This window comes from Danio aesculapii, chromosome 1 (genome assembly GCF_903798145.1).
Source record: "Danio aesculapii chromosome 1, fDanAes4.1, whole genome shotgun sequence".
NCBI classification, from domain to species: Eukaryota; Metazoa; Chordata; class Actinopteri; order Cypriniformes; family Danionidae; genus Danio; species Danio aesculapii.
This window is the reverse complement of record NC_079435.1, coordinates 25,206,567-25,220,553: the sequence shown is the minus strand read 5'-3', so window position 1 is coordinate 25,220,553 and position 13,987 is coordinate 25,206,567. Positions and strand designations below refer to the sequence as shown.

At 35.3% G+C, this 13,987-nt stretch overlaps 1 protein-coding gene across 1 annotated transcript in view; it reads right to left on the bottom strand.

The window, feature by feature from the left end:
* Window positions 1-12,559, bottom strand: part of smad1 (SMAD family member 1) — a 40,012-nt gene extending 27,453 nt beyond the window's left edge. Inside the window, exons 1-2 of the mRNA XM_056457834.1 lie at window positions 12,454-12,559; window positions 458-1,042 (exon numbers count right to left, since the gene is read on the bottom strand). Coding sequence (XP_056313809.1) covers window positions 458-857 — 400 coding nt within the window. The 5' untranslated portion in view covers window positions 858-1,042; window positions 12,454-12,559. The remainder of the gene's footprint in view (window positions 1-457; window positions 1,043-12,453) is intronic.
* Between the last annotated feature and the right edge of the window lie 1,428 nt (window positions 12,560-13,987).

The following is a 13,987-nucleotide window of genomic DNA, read 5'->3' as shown; positions in this document are numbered from 1 at the left end:
GACTGATTATTTAGCTTGTTTTAAGAGAAAATAACTCACTTATTTTTGATTTATTACTTCTGCAAACTAGAAAATCATTTATTCTTTAGAAAATGCTTCTTGATATAAGAATATTTCGATATTTTGACTAGAAAATAGACAAAAACTCTAAATAAGAAAATTAATAATAAGTAAAATTAATAAGATTTTTTGAATTCATGACACCTTTAAGTCCTTTGATTAATAAAAAGGGTGAATGAGTGAGTCAGTGAATAAATGAATTTATTATATTAATTGCTTAAAATGATTCAATCATGTAACCAGTAATCATGTAACTTGATGTAACCAGTGTCAATGGACAAATTTAAATGATTATGTTTGGTAAATAGATTAAAACATTTTGTGTTACCTAGACTAATTAAAATCCACGCCATTAGCACACATTGATCTATTTATTTTAAAATTTAGCCACGCTCACCTGGACTGTCCACCCTCTTGTAGTGGTAGGGGTTGATGCACACATCCTTCTGCTTGGATCCAAATGGGAACTCACAGCACTCTAGGGCCTTGAGCTCATGGTGTGATTGCAGGTCAGGCCATCGCCACACACGGCAGTAGATGACATGAGGAAGCCCCTTTCGGTGCGATACCTGAAGCCTCCCATCCAATGAGCGCGGGATAGTGACACAATTGCTTGGCTGACCGGGGCAGCTAAGTGCCCTCTCCAGTTCCTCCATAGCGCCCTTCTTCTTCTTCAGCTTCTTGACCAGTGCATCCACCGCCTTCTCTGCCCACTTTTCTTCTTCATCGCCTTGCTTCCAGCCCAGCAGTCGTTTGACCGCCGGGCTGGTGAAGGAAAAGAGTGATGTGACATTCATTGTGGCGCCACGTGCGCCCCAGTCAACACAGTCACAGTTACTCCGTCAGATTCAGCTCACCAGAACAGGTTATTTCTGCAAGTGCCTCCTCCAAAAAATCAAAAACTCAGCCACGGTTGTACAAGAACTGGGGTATTTGCTGAAACCTATATTGTTCCACAGTTTGGACAGGTTGTCAAGTGTACCTGTAAAGACACAGATCAGTCAGAACTACAGTATATACTTTAAGATCCGTTCAAAATATTCCAGCACCAAAATTAAAGGCTGAAATAACATTGCACCAATTCTACTCTTTTTTTTTAAACAAACTTTTTATTGAAAGATAACAAAAAAATAACAATATAATAAAAAAAATTAAAAAACGAAATAGGCACAGGCTGTTTTAATCAGTTGTTTTGGTGTGTCTCTTTAAATGCAAATAAGCTCCTGCTCCGCCCCCTAACCAGAAGAGGGTGGAGCCTTTAGACGTTGTGCCTTGGAATTCTCTGCCAAAACAAAAATATCAGCTTGTAATGTCACAATCAAGCTCACATTCATCACCATTAAAGTTTATTTTATGGATGGATTTTAAAGCCATATCTGTTTAAACATATGGTTACTTATGCCTATTGCTGACAATACAGCTAATATAAATATTTAAAAAAAACATTCTACACTCTAAACTACACTCATTATACTGTTTACTGCAAAGTTCATCTGGTTTCATTTTTACAAGCTGTATAGTGTATCCAACATTAACCTTGCAAATCTAGAACCAATGACACAATAAATTACCCTGAAAACACTGTGATGATGACATCATTCTGTTACAGCTTCTCGGAATGGCTGCCGATGGAGTCACAGTGCAGACATTCCGGTTATATCTGCTTTACGGTAAGTTCTCGAAATGGTTTCAGCATATGCGAAGTGGGATGTGTTCATACGGGATGCTAAACGATACTGGCCTGACACATTGCTGAGTGATGCTGTATATCCATGAACAATGTCCTGACTCATATCAGTTTCCTCATGCGTAAAGATGCTACAGCTTATAACAGGATGCCATGCAGTAGACCGCCGTATAGGCTTTGGAGCACAGCTGTTCATAACGAGGAAAAAAGTTTAAAAATGGAAGAATTGGGGCCTATTCACATTCTGGGAATAGAGAGGAAATGCATTTGGGATAAGGATAAAAGTGACCATTCAGAAAGTTCCCAAGGCAGCCTTTCAATAGCCAGCATTCATAGTCATGAGAAGGGAAATAAGAGTGACAATGCAAGATTTCACCCTTCTTTTCAAGTTGAATCTCAGATGGTTTAGCATAGCGTTCTCGTTTAAATAAAGCAATAATACACTTATATAGCTGGACACTTTCACATCAAATAATAACTGAACCATCACATTGTAAAAATGTGTGTTTTATTTCTTGTGATTGATTTGAATACCGGGCGACGTAGTGGCGCAGTGGGTAGCACGTTCGCCTCACAGCAAGAAGGTTGCTGGTTCGAGCCTCAGCTGGGTCAGTTGGCTTTTCTGTGTGGAGTTTGCATGTTCTCCCCGTGTTCATGTGGGTTTCCGGCGGGTGCTCCGGTTTCCCCCACAAGTCCAAAGACATGCAGTATAGGTGAATTGGGTAAGCTAAAAAATTGTCCGTAGTGTATGTGTGTGAATGAGTGTGTATGGATGTTTTCCATTGATGGGTTGCGGCTGGAAGGGCATACGCTGCGTAAAACATGTGTTGGATAAGTTGGCGGTTCATTCCGCTGTGGCGACCCTGGATAATTAAAAGGGACTAAGCCGAAAAGAAAATGAATGAATGAATGATATGAATACCATTGTTTGAGAGTCTGAGTGGCAGGTAAGTGTTATCCATTGACTCTGTTCTGGCCCATCAACACCAGATAAGTAAGGTGACATCAGAGAGCAGCTATTTGAACTATGCTGAGTGCTAAGAATAATGTTGTCCTCGGTAAGTTTGACTGCCCTCAGCTACTGTTTCACTTCAGAAAGCTTGTCTGATGTAGGTTACAATCAGGTGTGAAAATTCACAAAAAAAAAAACTTTACAAAATGAAGTTTTCCACAATAATATTCTAACTCAAGTCTTTTATGTGTAAAAATGATCATGTTCTAAGCAACAACAACAACAAAAAATGTGTTTTCCATGTAAACTAGCGTGAACTCTGCACATCAGAGATGGAATCATCCATTGAAAACAGGTGCTATTTATTAACTGGGAAGGAGTAAGTAGTATTTTTTGTCATGGACCACAGCAACAGGGAGGCAAAAAAGCTGCTCCTATTTTTAGCGTGATCTTGCAGCCAAAAGCTCATTTAAAAGCCTGGGACCGGTTGTTGTCAGGGAGGAGATGACCAAAGGGTAGGAAGTGCATCAACAACTAACCTACAAGATAGATTTGATTTATTTGCTCAGTTGTTTTTGATGGGTTTGGGCTCCTGTTAACTGACACAAGGGACCTAATTTCTGTAGTTTTAGATATTTTAAAAAAATCTACATTTTCAGCACAAATTTATTATGTTTTTTTCCTCAGAGCTTCTTAGGACAAGCGAAGGGAGATAACGGATGGGTTAAAGAAGAATGTGTGGGGAATTTTTCAATTTTTCATTTTTTTCATCTTGCGGAATAAGGACCAGGTGAGCTTACAAAGACTTCTTGCCATGGAAGATCTGTCAATGAGTCAAATATGTGTGGATGCATCTGCTACCTAAAGTTTTTTTTTTAATGGAAAGTTCACCCAAAAATTAAAACTTACTCAACATTTACTCACCCTCGAGTAAACTTTTATACGTTTTTTTTCATTTTGTTGAACAGTAAAGAAAATATTTTGAAGAAAGTTAAAAACCTGTAAACTATTAACTTCCATCGTAGCAAAAACAAATATTATGCAAGTAAATGGTTACAGGTTTTCAAATTTCTTTAAAATAGCTTCTTTTTAACAGAAGAAATAAAAGTAAAACAAGTTTGGAACAAGTTAAGGGTGAATAAATGATGATAGTAGGGCTGGGCGATTTGGAGGAAATATCTAATTGCAATTTTTTTGACAGATATTGCGATTGTGATTTGATTTGCGATACAATTTTATAGCCAAGATTCAGCTCAACAACCTGTATCGTAGCTTCTACGATATTTTTTGAAGTGTTATTTAAAAAAAGAAACTGAAAAGATATTAACTTAATCCAAAATTTATTCAAATGTATTTTTTAATATTCAGAAATTAAACAAATTTTTCTCTAGAGCAAACAGTAAGCACAAATAAAATGACCTTACCTCCTGTAAATAAGGTCCACTTAAATTAGAGAGATTATGTAGCTTATTATACAAACAAATATATAATAATTCTAAAAAGACAGAACACTCAGCAAACTAACATAGCAGATAAGAGGCAGACTGAAAAATTCTGAATGGGCAGAACGAAAGTGTGCTCACTCAACTGGCTAGTAAGACTGTCACACACAGATGGCAGTCACGCATTTGCTCTGAGTGAGGGTAACTACATAATACGCATATATTACATATCACAGCTTTATGCGATTAGCTAATCACAATGTTTCAAATCGCAACTGCGATTCGATTTCAATTAACCGCACAGCCCTAGATTATGGAATGTTTATTCTGGGTGAACTATCCTTTTAAGAAATTTAACTTAACTGTTACAGTTCTTTCAACTCCACAAACAAAAATCAGATTTGGCGTAATCTTTACAGACCAACTAAACAAAACTATACTCTTACTAATAGTGCAATTTGACTCATTTTGACCTAATAATAACTTCTAAAAATTTGGTTGGTGGCAAAAATCAATAGTAACTGTGGGAATCAAATTTTGCAAATGTGCTAACACTATTCAAATAGGCATCATTATCATTTTGGGCAATCTGATAACAAGTATTAAATTGCTTTGAGCTTATCCACTGAAAATTTTTATTTTTTAAGTTTAAACTTGTATGTGGTCTAATGTTCTCTAACAGCCACAAAAAAATCAATTCTCTGACAACTGACCAATTGTATGATCCTAATGATCCTGTGAGAAAGCCAATCAATACAAGGTGTTAATACTTTACTGTGTTGTACTGTACCAAAACACAATGATTCCAATCAAAACCATCTGTAAGCTTCCAGTTCATCTGCTTTACTACTTGATTTTGAGCTGCATAACTTGGGTTTATTCAATAGTTGTTGTGCCTCACACTAAGCGCTCCCAAAAACATGATGCAGAGCGTGAAATAATAAAAGCAAAGGGTCAAAACAAAATCCAAATATAAGTGCTTATGAAAGACAAATTCAAAAGCATCTGACCGGATCATTGAAAACAGAAACACATTATAATGTTATGTGTAAAGGAGGTCTAAAGCTTTGTCAGGGAATAGAAACTCTTCCATGTGATCGTTACGAGTATCTCTTGACACATCAAGACTAAAGCCTCTTTATCTTCTTGTATCACAGGCAGCTCGAGCTTTTCATTGTTAAAGGCTCTAGGCCACTTCAAGCTCAAACACACTTGCAGCTGTTCCCTTATGGGAAGCTGTCATACATGTTGAAAGCAGAAAGCACCCTTCTTAAACCCAAACAACCTACAGATTCGGAATTCCCACAGCAGGTGTTGTTTGAATATCCCTTGACGCTGTTCTCACACCAAGACCTAAGCTCTTCTTGTCTGTCCAGTTAGAGTCATGACAGGTCTCATGCCCTGTTTCCACATGTGGTTAGTCGATATGCATAGCTATTTCCAACTATTGTTTCCATGCATTCAAATGTGTTTTTTAATCACTTGTGTTAGATTTTATTAAGTGTGTTTCATTTTTATGCATCTTAAATCATCCATTAGCGATAGTGCTACAGTCCAGTAGCCAGAGGGGTTCAGGGTTTTGAAGATGAATGACCAATGACAGAATTTGTTAATGTTTTTGTTCCCTGCAAGCACTCTTGTGCTGTTCTGACTGCTATACCTTCACACATTGTGGGGTAAAAAGCAGTTCAAAGAAGGATTTAGGACCAAGCAGAATCCTTTGCCGGCTGCTTGCTCCAGTTTAACAGCAAGTGACACACTACACCATTAAACCAGCCTGAAATTGCCATCACAGTCCATGCTTTTGACTTCAGCAAATCAGTTTGGATGAATGCAATCAATTATTTTATGAGTCTAACATCCAGCTAAGCAACAAAATGTGCAATATAGCTCAAAAATTATCTATTTAAGAGGCCATCTTTCGTTTTAATGTGAAATACAGAAAAACATTTCACATGTAGCATTATTAAACTTGTATTTATTCTTAGACCACAAAATGACCAATAAAAAAGTGTCATGTCCATTTTACACTAAAATAAAATGAGGCTATTTTTGTTATCCATGAAGTTTCAAGTTCACTTTTTTAAGAAAGGCAGGAAAAATGGTGACGCCCTAGATTATTTATAAACATTATTATTTAGTTTTATTAATATTATTAGTATCATTATTTTTATTATTATTTATATGACAAAAACGGCTTTTGAGAAAATATGCTGGCCAGTTTGTTTGCCTAATAAATGACAAAGGCTACAGTTTTTACAAGTTTTACTGATTTATTTACAGATTCCTGAAATATTTGTGTTTTTCTTGGTCACTCTTTGTACTATAGTACTGTATATACCAAAATGTCATATTTTTCATTCAAAATATTTTATTTAAAACATTAATCTCTCAACATTATATTTATAATTGCAATATAAAACATTTTAAATAATATTTAAGAATAAACTTTAAACTTTGTTTAAATAATATTTTTCAAACTAAATACTTAAGTAGTAATATAGTATGGTAAGTAATTTAACAAAACAATTCTGATTTTTGGTAACAAACCATTGGCCATTTTCAGCAGACAGGCTTCCAAGCAAAAGCACAAATTAGTAGATAAAATGCTACTAAAATGCTTTTGATCACTATATCTCTGGAAATAGTTGAAAATGATCAATCTTAAAACATTTTTAATCCTATTTACACCTGTATTAAGCATTGTCCATGTGTGATTGTAAAGATGAAAACACACCTTACCATCGCTTATAAACAGGCCCTCAGACTTGCTGTCCAGCTGCCTTGTTTAATTCAATTCAATGCCAATTTGAGAGCAATTCCACCATCCGATTATTAAAGACATACAAAGTCTGTTGGAGTGATGGGAATTGATACATATTATTGAGGATTCATAAAATCTGACCACTAGTCTGACCACACACTTACATAAAAGGTCAATATTCCATTGTATTGGCTCAGACAATGTTAGTTTGGGCTGCCTGGAGCCCAGTCAAAACAACTGATGCTTAGAAGCAAGCTCACTATATGGGCCAAATGCATGGATGAAAAAATTGGGGAGACAAAATTATCGTAAGATGAGCACAGAGTGAGCCAGGAGTGAGCACTTGCTGCTTGAAAAATTGCACAAATTGTTCAAAGCGGCAGTTTCGTTTCCACATTTGCAATGCAGGGCAGCCATTAAAATGCAATCATTGGGCATTTCTGCTAGTGCTTTCCAGGCCTGAGTGCATGTAAATATTAGCATCAGCTTGAGGGCTGGTGCAGCGGGCAGAGCTAATGTGGCTCCCATCACGCAACTTTGACAGCCTTGACCCCCCGCATCATCTCCATGTATCATTTTGCGCTGGTTCAGTGCCGTTAATCAATTTAGGAGGCAGTAATGATGCTCTCTCTGGCCTCCCAGGAGACTCTGCATTATAAAGAACTTACATTATTTATCAAGGGCTGGATCTGAGGCCTCCATTAAGCACCAGCGCAATTGCGATGTTCTCTAATAAAAAAAAACAAAGGTTGGGGGTTGAACAAATGTAAAAGGCATGAAAAGAAAGCGAGAGTGAAAGAAACAGACACTCAGGCCATGAACAAGTGCACTGTAAACTCCACATGATGCCATATGTATACCAAACACAACATGCACATTAGCTAATGCGCTGTAAATGATGGCTAATCTTATATTCTTAGTATGTTGAAGAGAGGCTGTGGAGCTTCAGGGATACTTTGCACCAGACAAATCTCCAAGATGACACAAAGGTAGTTGTAGATATTAGATTATTACATTTTCATCAATTACTACATATTTAGATTATTAATTATAATAAATTACATTACTATAAAAACACTCCTTGTGATAAGTCCATATACAGTACAGACCTGAGCATGTGACGAACACATTTACTATCTTTAATAAGTGTGGTTACTGTAAACAAGTACACTATAGTGGTTTGAATAAATTTCCTTTTTGAAGATTTCCTGCCTGACAAATAAATCGTTGTGGTCCTGACCTTCGACCAGCGCCTGTTCTACAATGCACCGGCTCCTTACGGCTCCTCCTGCAAGTGGTGGGCCTGAATAAGGATGGTACCACATCGCACCTTCGGGGTGAGCTGAATAAAATTTGGGCTCCATTGAATAAAACCCAGCCACCAGGTGCTTGCATACGATCCCCAACCCCGGGCCTGCCTCTAGGTTTGGGCCCCAGCTGCATCATACAAGGGATATCACAGTTCTCTATGTTTTATTAACATCTTGAGAGACCCAACCAGGGACATTATAACTCCGATAAGATAACTCCTCGTCCTCCGATAAGATAACTCTTAGGATCACTTAGGCACTCAAACCCCTCCACCACGATAAGATGGCGATTCATGGAGAAGACACTATAAGTGTGACCCAGCAAAGATGACAATCAGCACCTCCAAGTCAGAAACCATTGTGCTCCACCTTGCCAACTCCAGGTTGGAGGAGAGTCTTTACCCAAGGTGGAGGAGTTCAAGTATGTTGGGGTTTTGTGAAGGAGGGATGGAACGTGAGTTTGACAGGTCGATCATTGCAGTAGCAGCAGTAATGCTGTCGATGTATCGGTCAGATGTGGTAAAGAAGGAGCTGAGCTGAAAGACAAAGCTCTCGATTTACCGGTCAATCTACGTTCCTACTCTCATCTATGGTCCTGAACTTTGGGTCATGAGCGAAAGAATAAGATCTCGGATACAAGTGACAGAAATGAGCTTCCTTTGCAAGGTAGCAGGGCACACCATCAGAGATAAGGTGAGGAGCTCTGTCTAACAGGAGGAGCTTGAGGTAGAACCGAGGCTCCTCCACACTGACAGAAGCCAGCTGAGGTGGTTTGGGCATCTGTTTCGAATGCCACCTGGATGCCTACCGAGGGAGGTGTTCCAGGCTTGTCTCACTGGGACGAGGCCTCGGGGTAAACCCAGGACATGCTGGAGGAACTATGTCTCTCGGCTATCCTGGGAATTTCTAAGGATACCCCTGGAGAAGCCGGAGAAACTGTCTGAGAAGAGTGAAATCTAGGGTTCTCTCCTGAGACTGCTGCCCCTGTGACCCGGCCCCAGATAAGAAGAAGAATGTGAATGAATGAATTAATGAATTAATTAATGTTTCCTGTCATTGCAATATTCTAGTCATAGCAGATAGGTAAAAATTTTACTTTTTTGTTTTATTATTGTTGTATTTTTGTTTCATTGTTCTTACTGGATATTTGCTTCCTCATTATTATTACTACAACTACTATTACTGCTGCTACTTACTGCAAGAACTACTACTACTACAACTAATAATAATAATAATAATAATAATAATAATAATAATAATAATAATGAAAATGAAAATGAAAATGAAAATGAAAATGAAAATGAAAATGAAAATAACTTTTTAGGTCTGTGAACAATGTCTGTCAAATGTCTTATAGGTGGGATGTTGATGATTATTCTCTATTTTTAGCTATAACATCAATAATTAATATAATAACAATAATATATAATAACAATATTATAACAATAACAACAAAAGTGATAATAATACTAAAGAATTAAAAGTAAAAAGTACTGATTCGTAAAACATACAAAATATATCTAAAATATAAATATAAATAATATAAAAACAAGTGTTACTTTAGGATGAAAATATTACACAAAAGCATGTAAACATGATTGGAATGCAAATATTGAAGTTTTATATCGAATATTTATTTACCAAAGCTGTGGGAAAGAAGCAAGAACAATTTTTGGAGTTATGTTTTTTTTAAACGTACCCCTTTCAGATTTAAATACACAAATATAGACATAGTCTTGTTAAAGCATTTCCTACAATGGTCTTAAACAGCTCAATCTTTCACAGCAGATTTAGTTTAAAAACATCTGATAACCAAAAACAACTTAAATATTTCAAGTTTTCATTTGAAATAATAAATCTAACATTTTGCATTAATTACTAACATTTCCCAGAATCCTTTAAGGAGCTACAAGGACCTGAGGTTATCCCATTCTTGGATCAGTTTAAATCTTGAAATGATTCAATAAATTGATTAAAAAATTGATTAAATAAATCAGTGAATCATTTGCTCAAGAACAGGTGTAGTTCAATGATCTGAAAATGAATCATACAGTGTGATATATGAAATTTTTCCACAGGTTAACTGAAAAGGATTGTGAATCTGACACCTCCATCATGTTTTGAAGTGGGTGTCAGTTTCACATTCATATGAGGAATTACACTTTTATGAACTGTGGAGGAATATATAAAGTATGATCATGTGCTTTGGAATTTAGTAAAATAGTAGATAAAAATGTTTTTTAAAATGTAAAAAAAAAAAATCACTTAAAGACTGTAATGAAATAAAAATATCAACTACCAACAATAAAATAATGATCCAAATAATGAAAGTATTTAAAATATTAAAATAGCCCCCCCCCCCACCAAATAATTACATGTACTCACTATTTACTCACATTTAACTGGTTCCAAACCTTTTTCTGTTAAACACAAAAGACGATGATTTGAAGCAAGCTGAAAACCTGTAACCATTGACTTCCATTGTAGGAAAAACAAATAGTATGAAAGTCAAAGGTTACGGGTTTCCATCATTTTTTCAAAATATCTTCTTTTGTGTTTAACAGAAGAAAGAAACTCATAAAGGTTTGAACCAAGTAAATGGTGATTAAATGATGACAGATGCAAACAAGTCTCAAAATGCAAATACTCTCCAAAATCGTATTAAAATTTGTGGAATGCAAATAATGTATGATGGCAAACTTTTTTTTTGCTTAAATGTTAACAATATCCAATGAACTAACATTAAGTTGAGCTAAATACAGTGCTCAGCATAATTGAGTACACCCCATTTGAAAATGAATATTTATATCCATTTCTCAGTGAATATAGGCAATGTATTGTGGTGCATTTAAACAAAACAGAATAAATAGATATATTAATTCAAATAATATTACCAAATACATTTAGAAATTGAAAGATAATACAATTAAATTCAAGCTAAAAAATTACAACCTACAAAATTTTAACTAAAATTTAGATTTTTCCTCTTTCTTAAATTGGTATTTAATATTTTTCTACAACATATAAATTTGGGTGTACTAGTTTTTGGACCGTTATCGTAAGTAATTTTTTTTAGATAAGCTACAGATATGGCTTCAGTACTGACTAATCTAATGTATGCACAAATATGATATTATATAGCTTCCTATTAAAATATGAATTTAAAAGATAGATTGGTGAGGGCTGTACTTATATATGCCGAGCACTGTATTTCATTGCACCACCTACTTGAATGTATTGAAAATGTAATGTACATATAATGTCTCTGTACATTCTATAATGATCAATGCACACATAATGTACTTGGAGGCCATCCTTAAAATCCAGCACACAATTCTATACAGTCACTGCTCAGCTCTGTCCACTTTGTCCACTAAGACAACTGATCCCCAGACATCCCCAGACAACTCATCCAAACAAAATGATAAGTTTAATGCTGATATAAGAAAATGACAGGCACTATTTTCCTCTGTCACACACTCACACACACATACACACACACAATGAGTGAGAATAAAACAATCCAAGCAAATCATGGACAAGGACAAATTCTTGTCCTTTGAGTAATCTGATATGTCATCTTCAATGATGTCAGGAAATCTGGCTCAGGTCTCACAGGCTCTGCGTGCATCATGTACAGGGCAAATATTCGCTGTAAGTGATGTGCATGATTTATTAGCATTTTTGTGCATGCAAAAAATAAAAATCCCCTCCAACTGCACAATAATAAACCAAATTGACCGGTAATGCACGAGATACAGTAATGACTTAATGTACAAAATAATAACTAACAAACAATGAAACACATCTGTGTGAATTCAATAGTCAAGGTGAGAATCAAAGAAGTAAATAAAACAATTTGGAAACAAAACATTTATAATATTGAAGCTGCCTGACCCTATACTGAAAAACAAAACATCAACAACCGCAATCAACATCATGTGACAGTTAAATAAATATTAATAATGTATGCCTTACAAAAAGCACAACTATGAGTAAAGACTAGCTGATGTGCAGACACTCCACATGAGCCAAAACAGATCCTGAATGATTTACTCTCTTGACTTGTTGTGAGGAACAGCTAAGTTGGATGCTTCATTATTGCTCTTATTACAGGATAATCACTTGGAAATAAGTTGTAAACAGCGCGTTCCTCTGAGAGTCATTCACAAACGTGTCATTGGCAATTTCACAGGTTGTTGACGCGTTTAAACAGAGTAAAGTAAAGTTTACTGTACCTTGTGCGCCACCTCGACGCGATCCTTCACAGCATTCATACAAGCAGACTCGCTGTGCTCTCGCCTGGCGTCAGTGTGACGCGGGCCGCCGCACCCTCCGCACTCGGCCCGTATCACGCCGCGGGATGGAGTGAGGGAGCAATAGGCGGAGCGCAAGTTCTAACAAGTCCTACTTTTTTTACACATTCATCGTTTTCAAAGTACTGTGGGATAAATTATGCAACACTGTTACTCTGTAGCCAACTCAATCTGGGACCAAGGAGGCTAGAATGGGATCCATCATGGTGCTGGCCTAGGCAGGACAATGGGATAACTGATTCTTTATCAATCTAATTTTTGACTTTACGCAGATCCAATTTAATTTAGATGTGCCAGTTTCTAAGGTTAGTTCTTTATAGCATGATTGGAAAGGCTTTAAGGATATTAGGCAAGATAAATGTTTAGGTCATTTATATACAGTAGTACGTACATAATAGTAGGCTAATTCAAAGTGAATTACATAAACAAAAGATTAAAAGAGTGCAATAAGTGAAGAAAATAAACATTAAAAACTAAATTAATTTAAAACTGATTTAAAATGGGTTAAAATGGGTTTAAAAGGAGTAAGTAAGAAAGAAAATCAAGGCAAGATTGCACTATAAAAATGCTGGGTTTCACACAATCAATTTGTGTGAGGACAACATGACAGAATCAGTTTATTAGTTTTTACAAATTTAAGTGGATTGAACATAAAACAATTAGGTTGTTGCAATAAAAACTCAAGAAATGTGTTGTTTAAGCTCTATTTAAAAAAGTAGTTTGAACAAACAGAAAAAATAACTTTTTGAGTGTATTTTGAAGTAGTCTAGCCTAATTAGATTTGTACACGATGAAAAAAAATATTTATTTCTTTCTTTATTTATTTATTTTAATGCAAATTGTAGGGTATAAAAAGTGAGCTTTAATAATGTGTGCTGATGATGTTATTTATTACTGTGCAGTCAAGTACGGTTGGTGGTAATTCCTAAATTTCTAAAGTTCAACCTTTAGTTTATCCCAGTGACAGGATAATATTGATTCCATTTATATTTGTATATTTTAAAACTATTTTTATTTCAAATTATTAGACAATGTCTCCTAGGTGTCATGTATAATTGTCCTAATACGTTCCATAATTAAGAAATTAATTTTTTATTAACTTTTCCACCTTTAAGTTCATTTAGAATATGAGAATTCTATATTTTGTTAATAATAATCTAAACTAAATTATGATATTATTTTTCGCTTATTTGTTTTAATAAAACAAACTTTTATGATTCACCATGGACATTTTATGAAGCAACTAGTAAAACAGAGAACGCCACATCCTTAAAATAAAAAAAAATAAAATAAATAAAATAAATAAATAAATAAATAAATATAGTTTTTGCATAATTATATCATGGCAGTGATCAGCAAAAGTCTTGATAATATGTTGAGAGTTAATGTAAAGAATCAGCTTAATTAGATGTATAGTTAGATGTAATATATATATATATATATATATATATATATA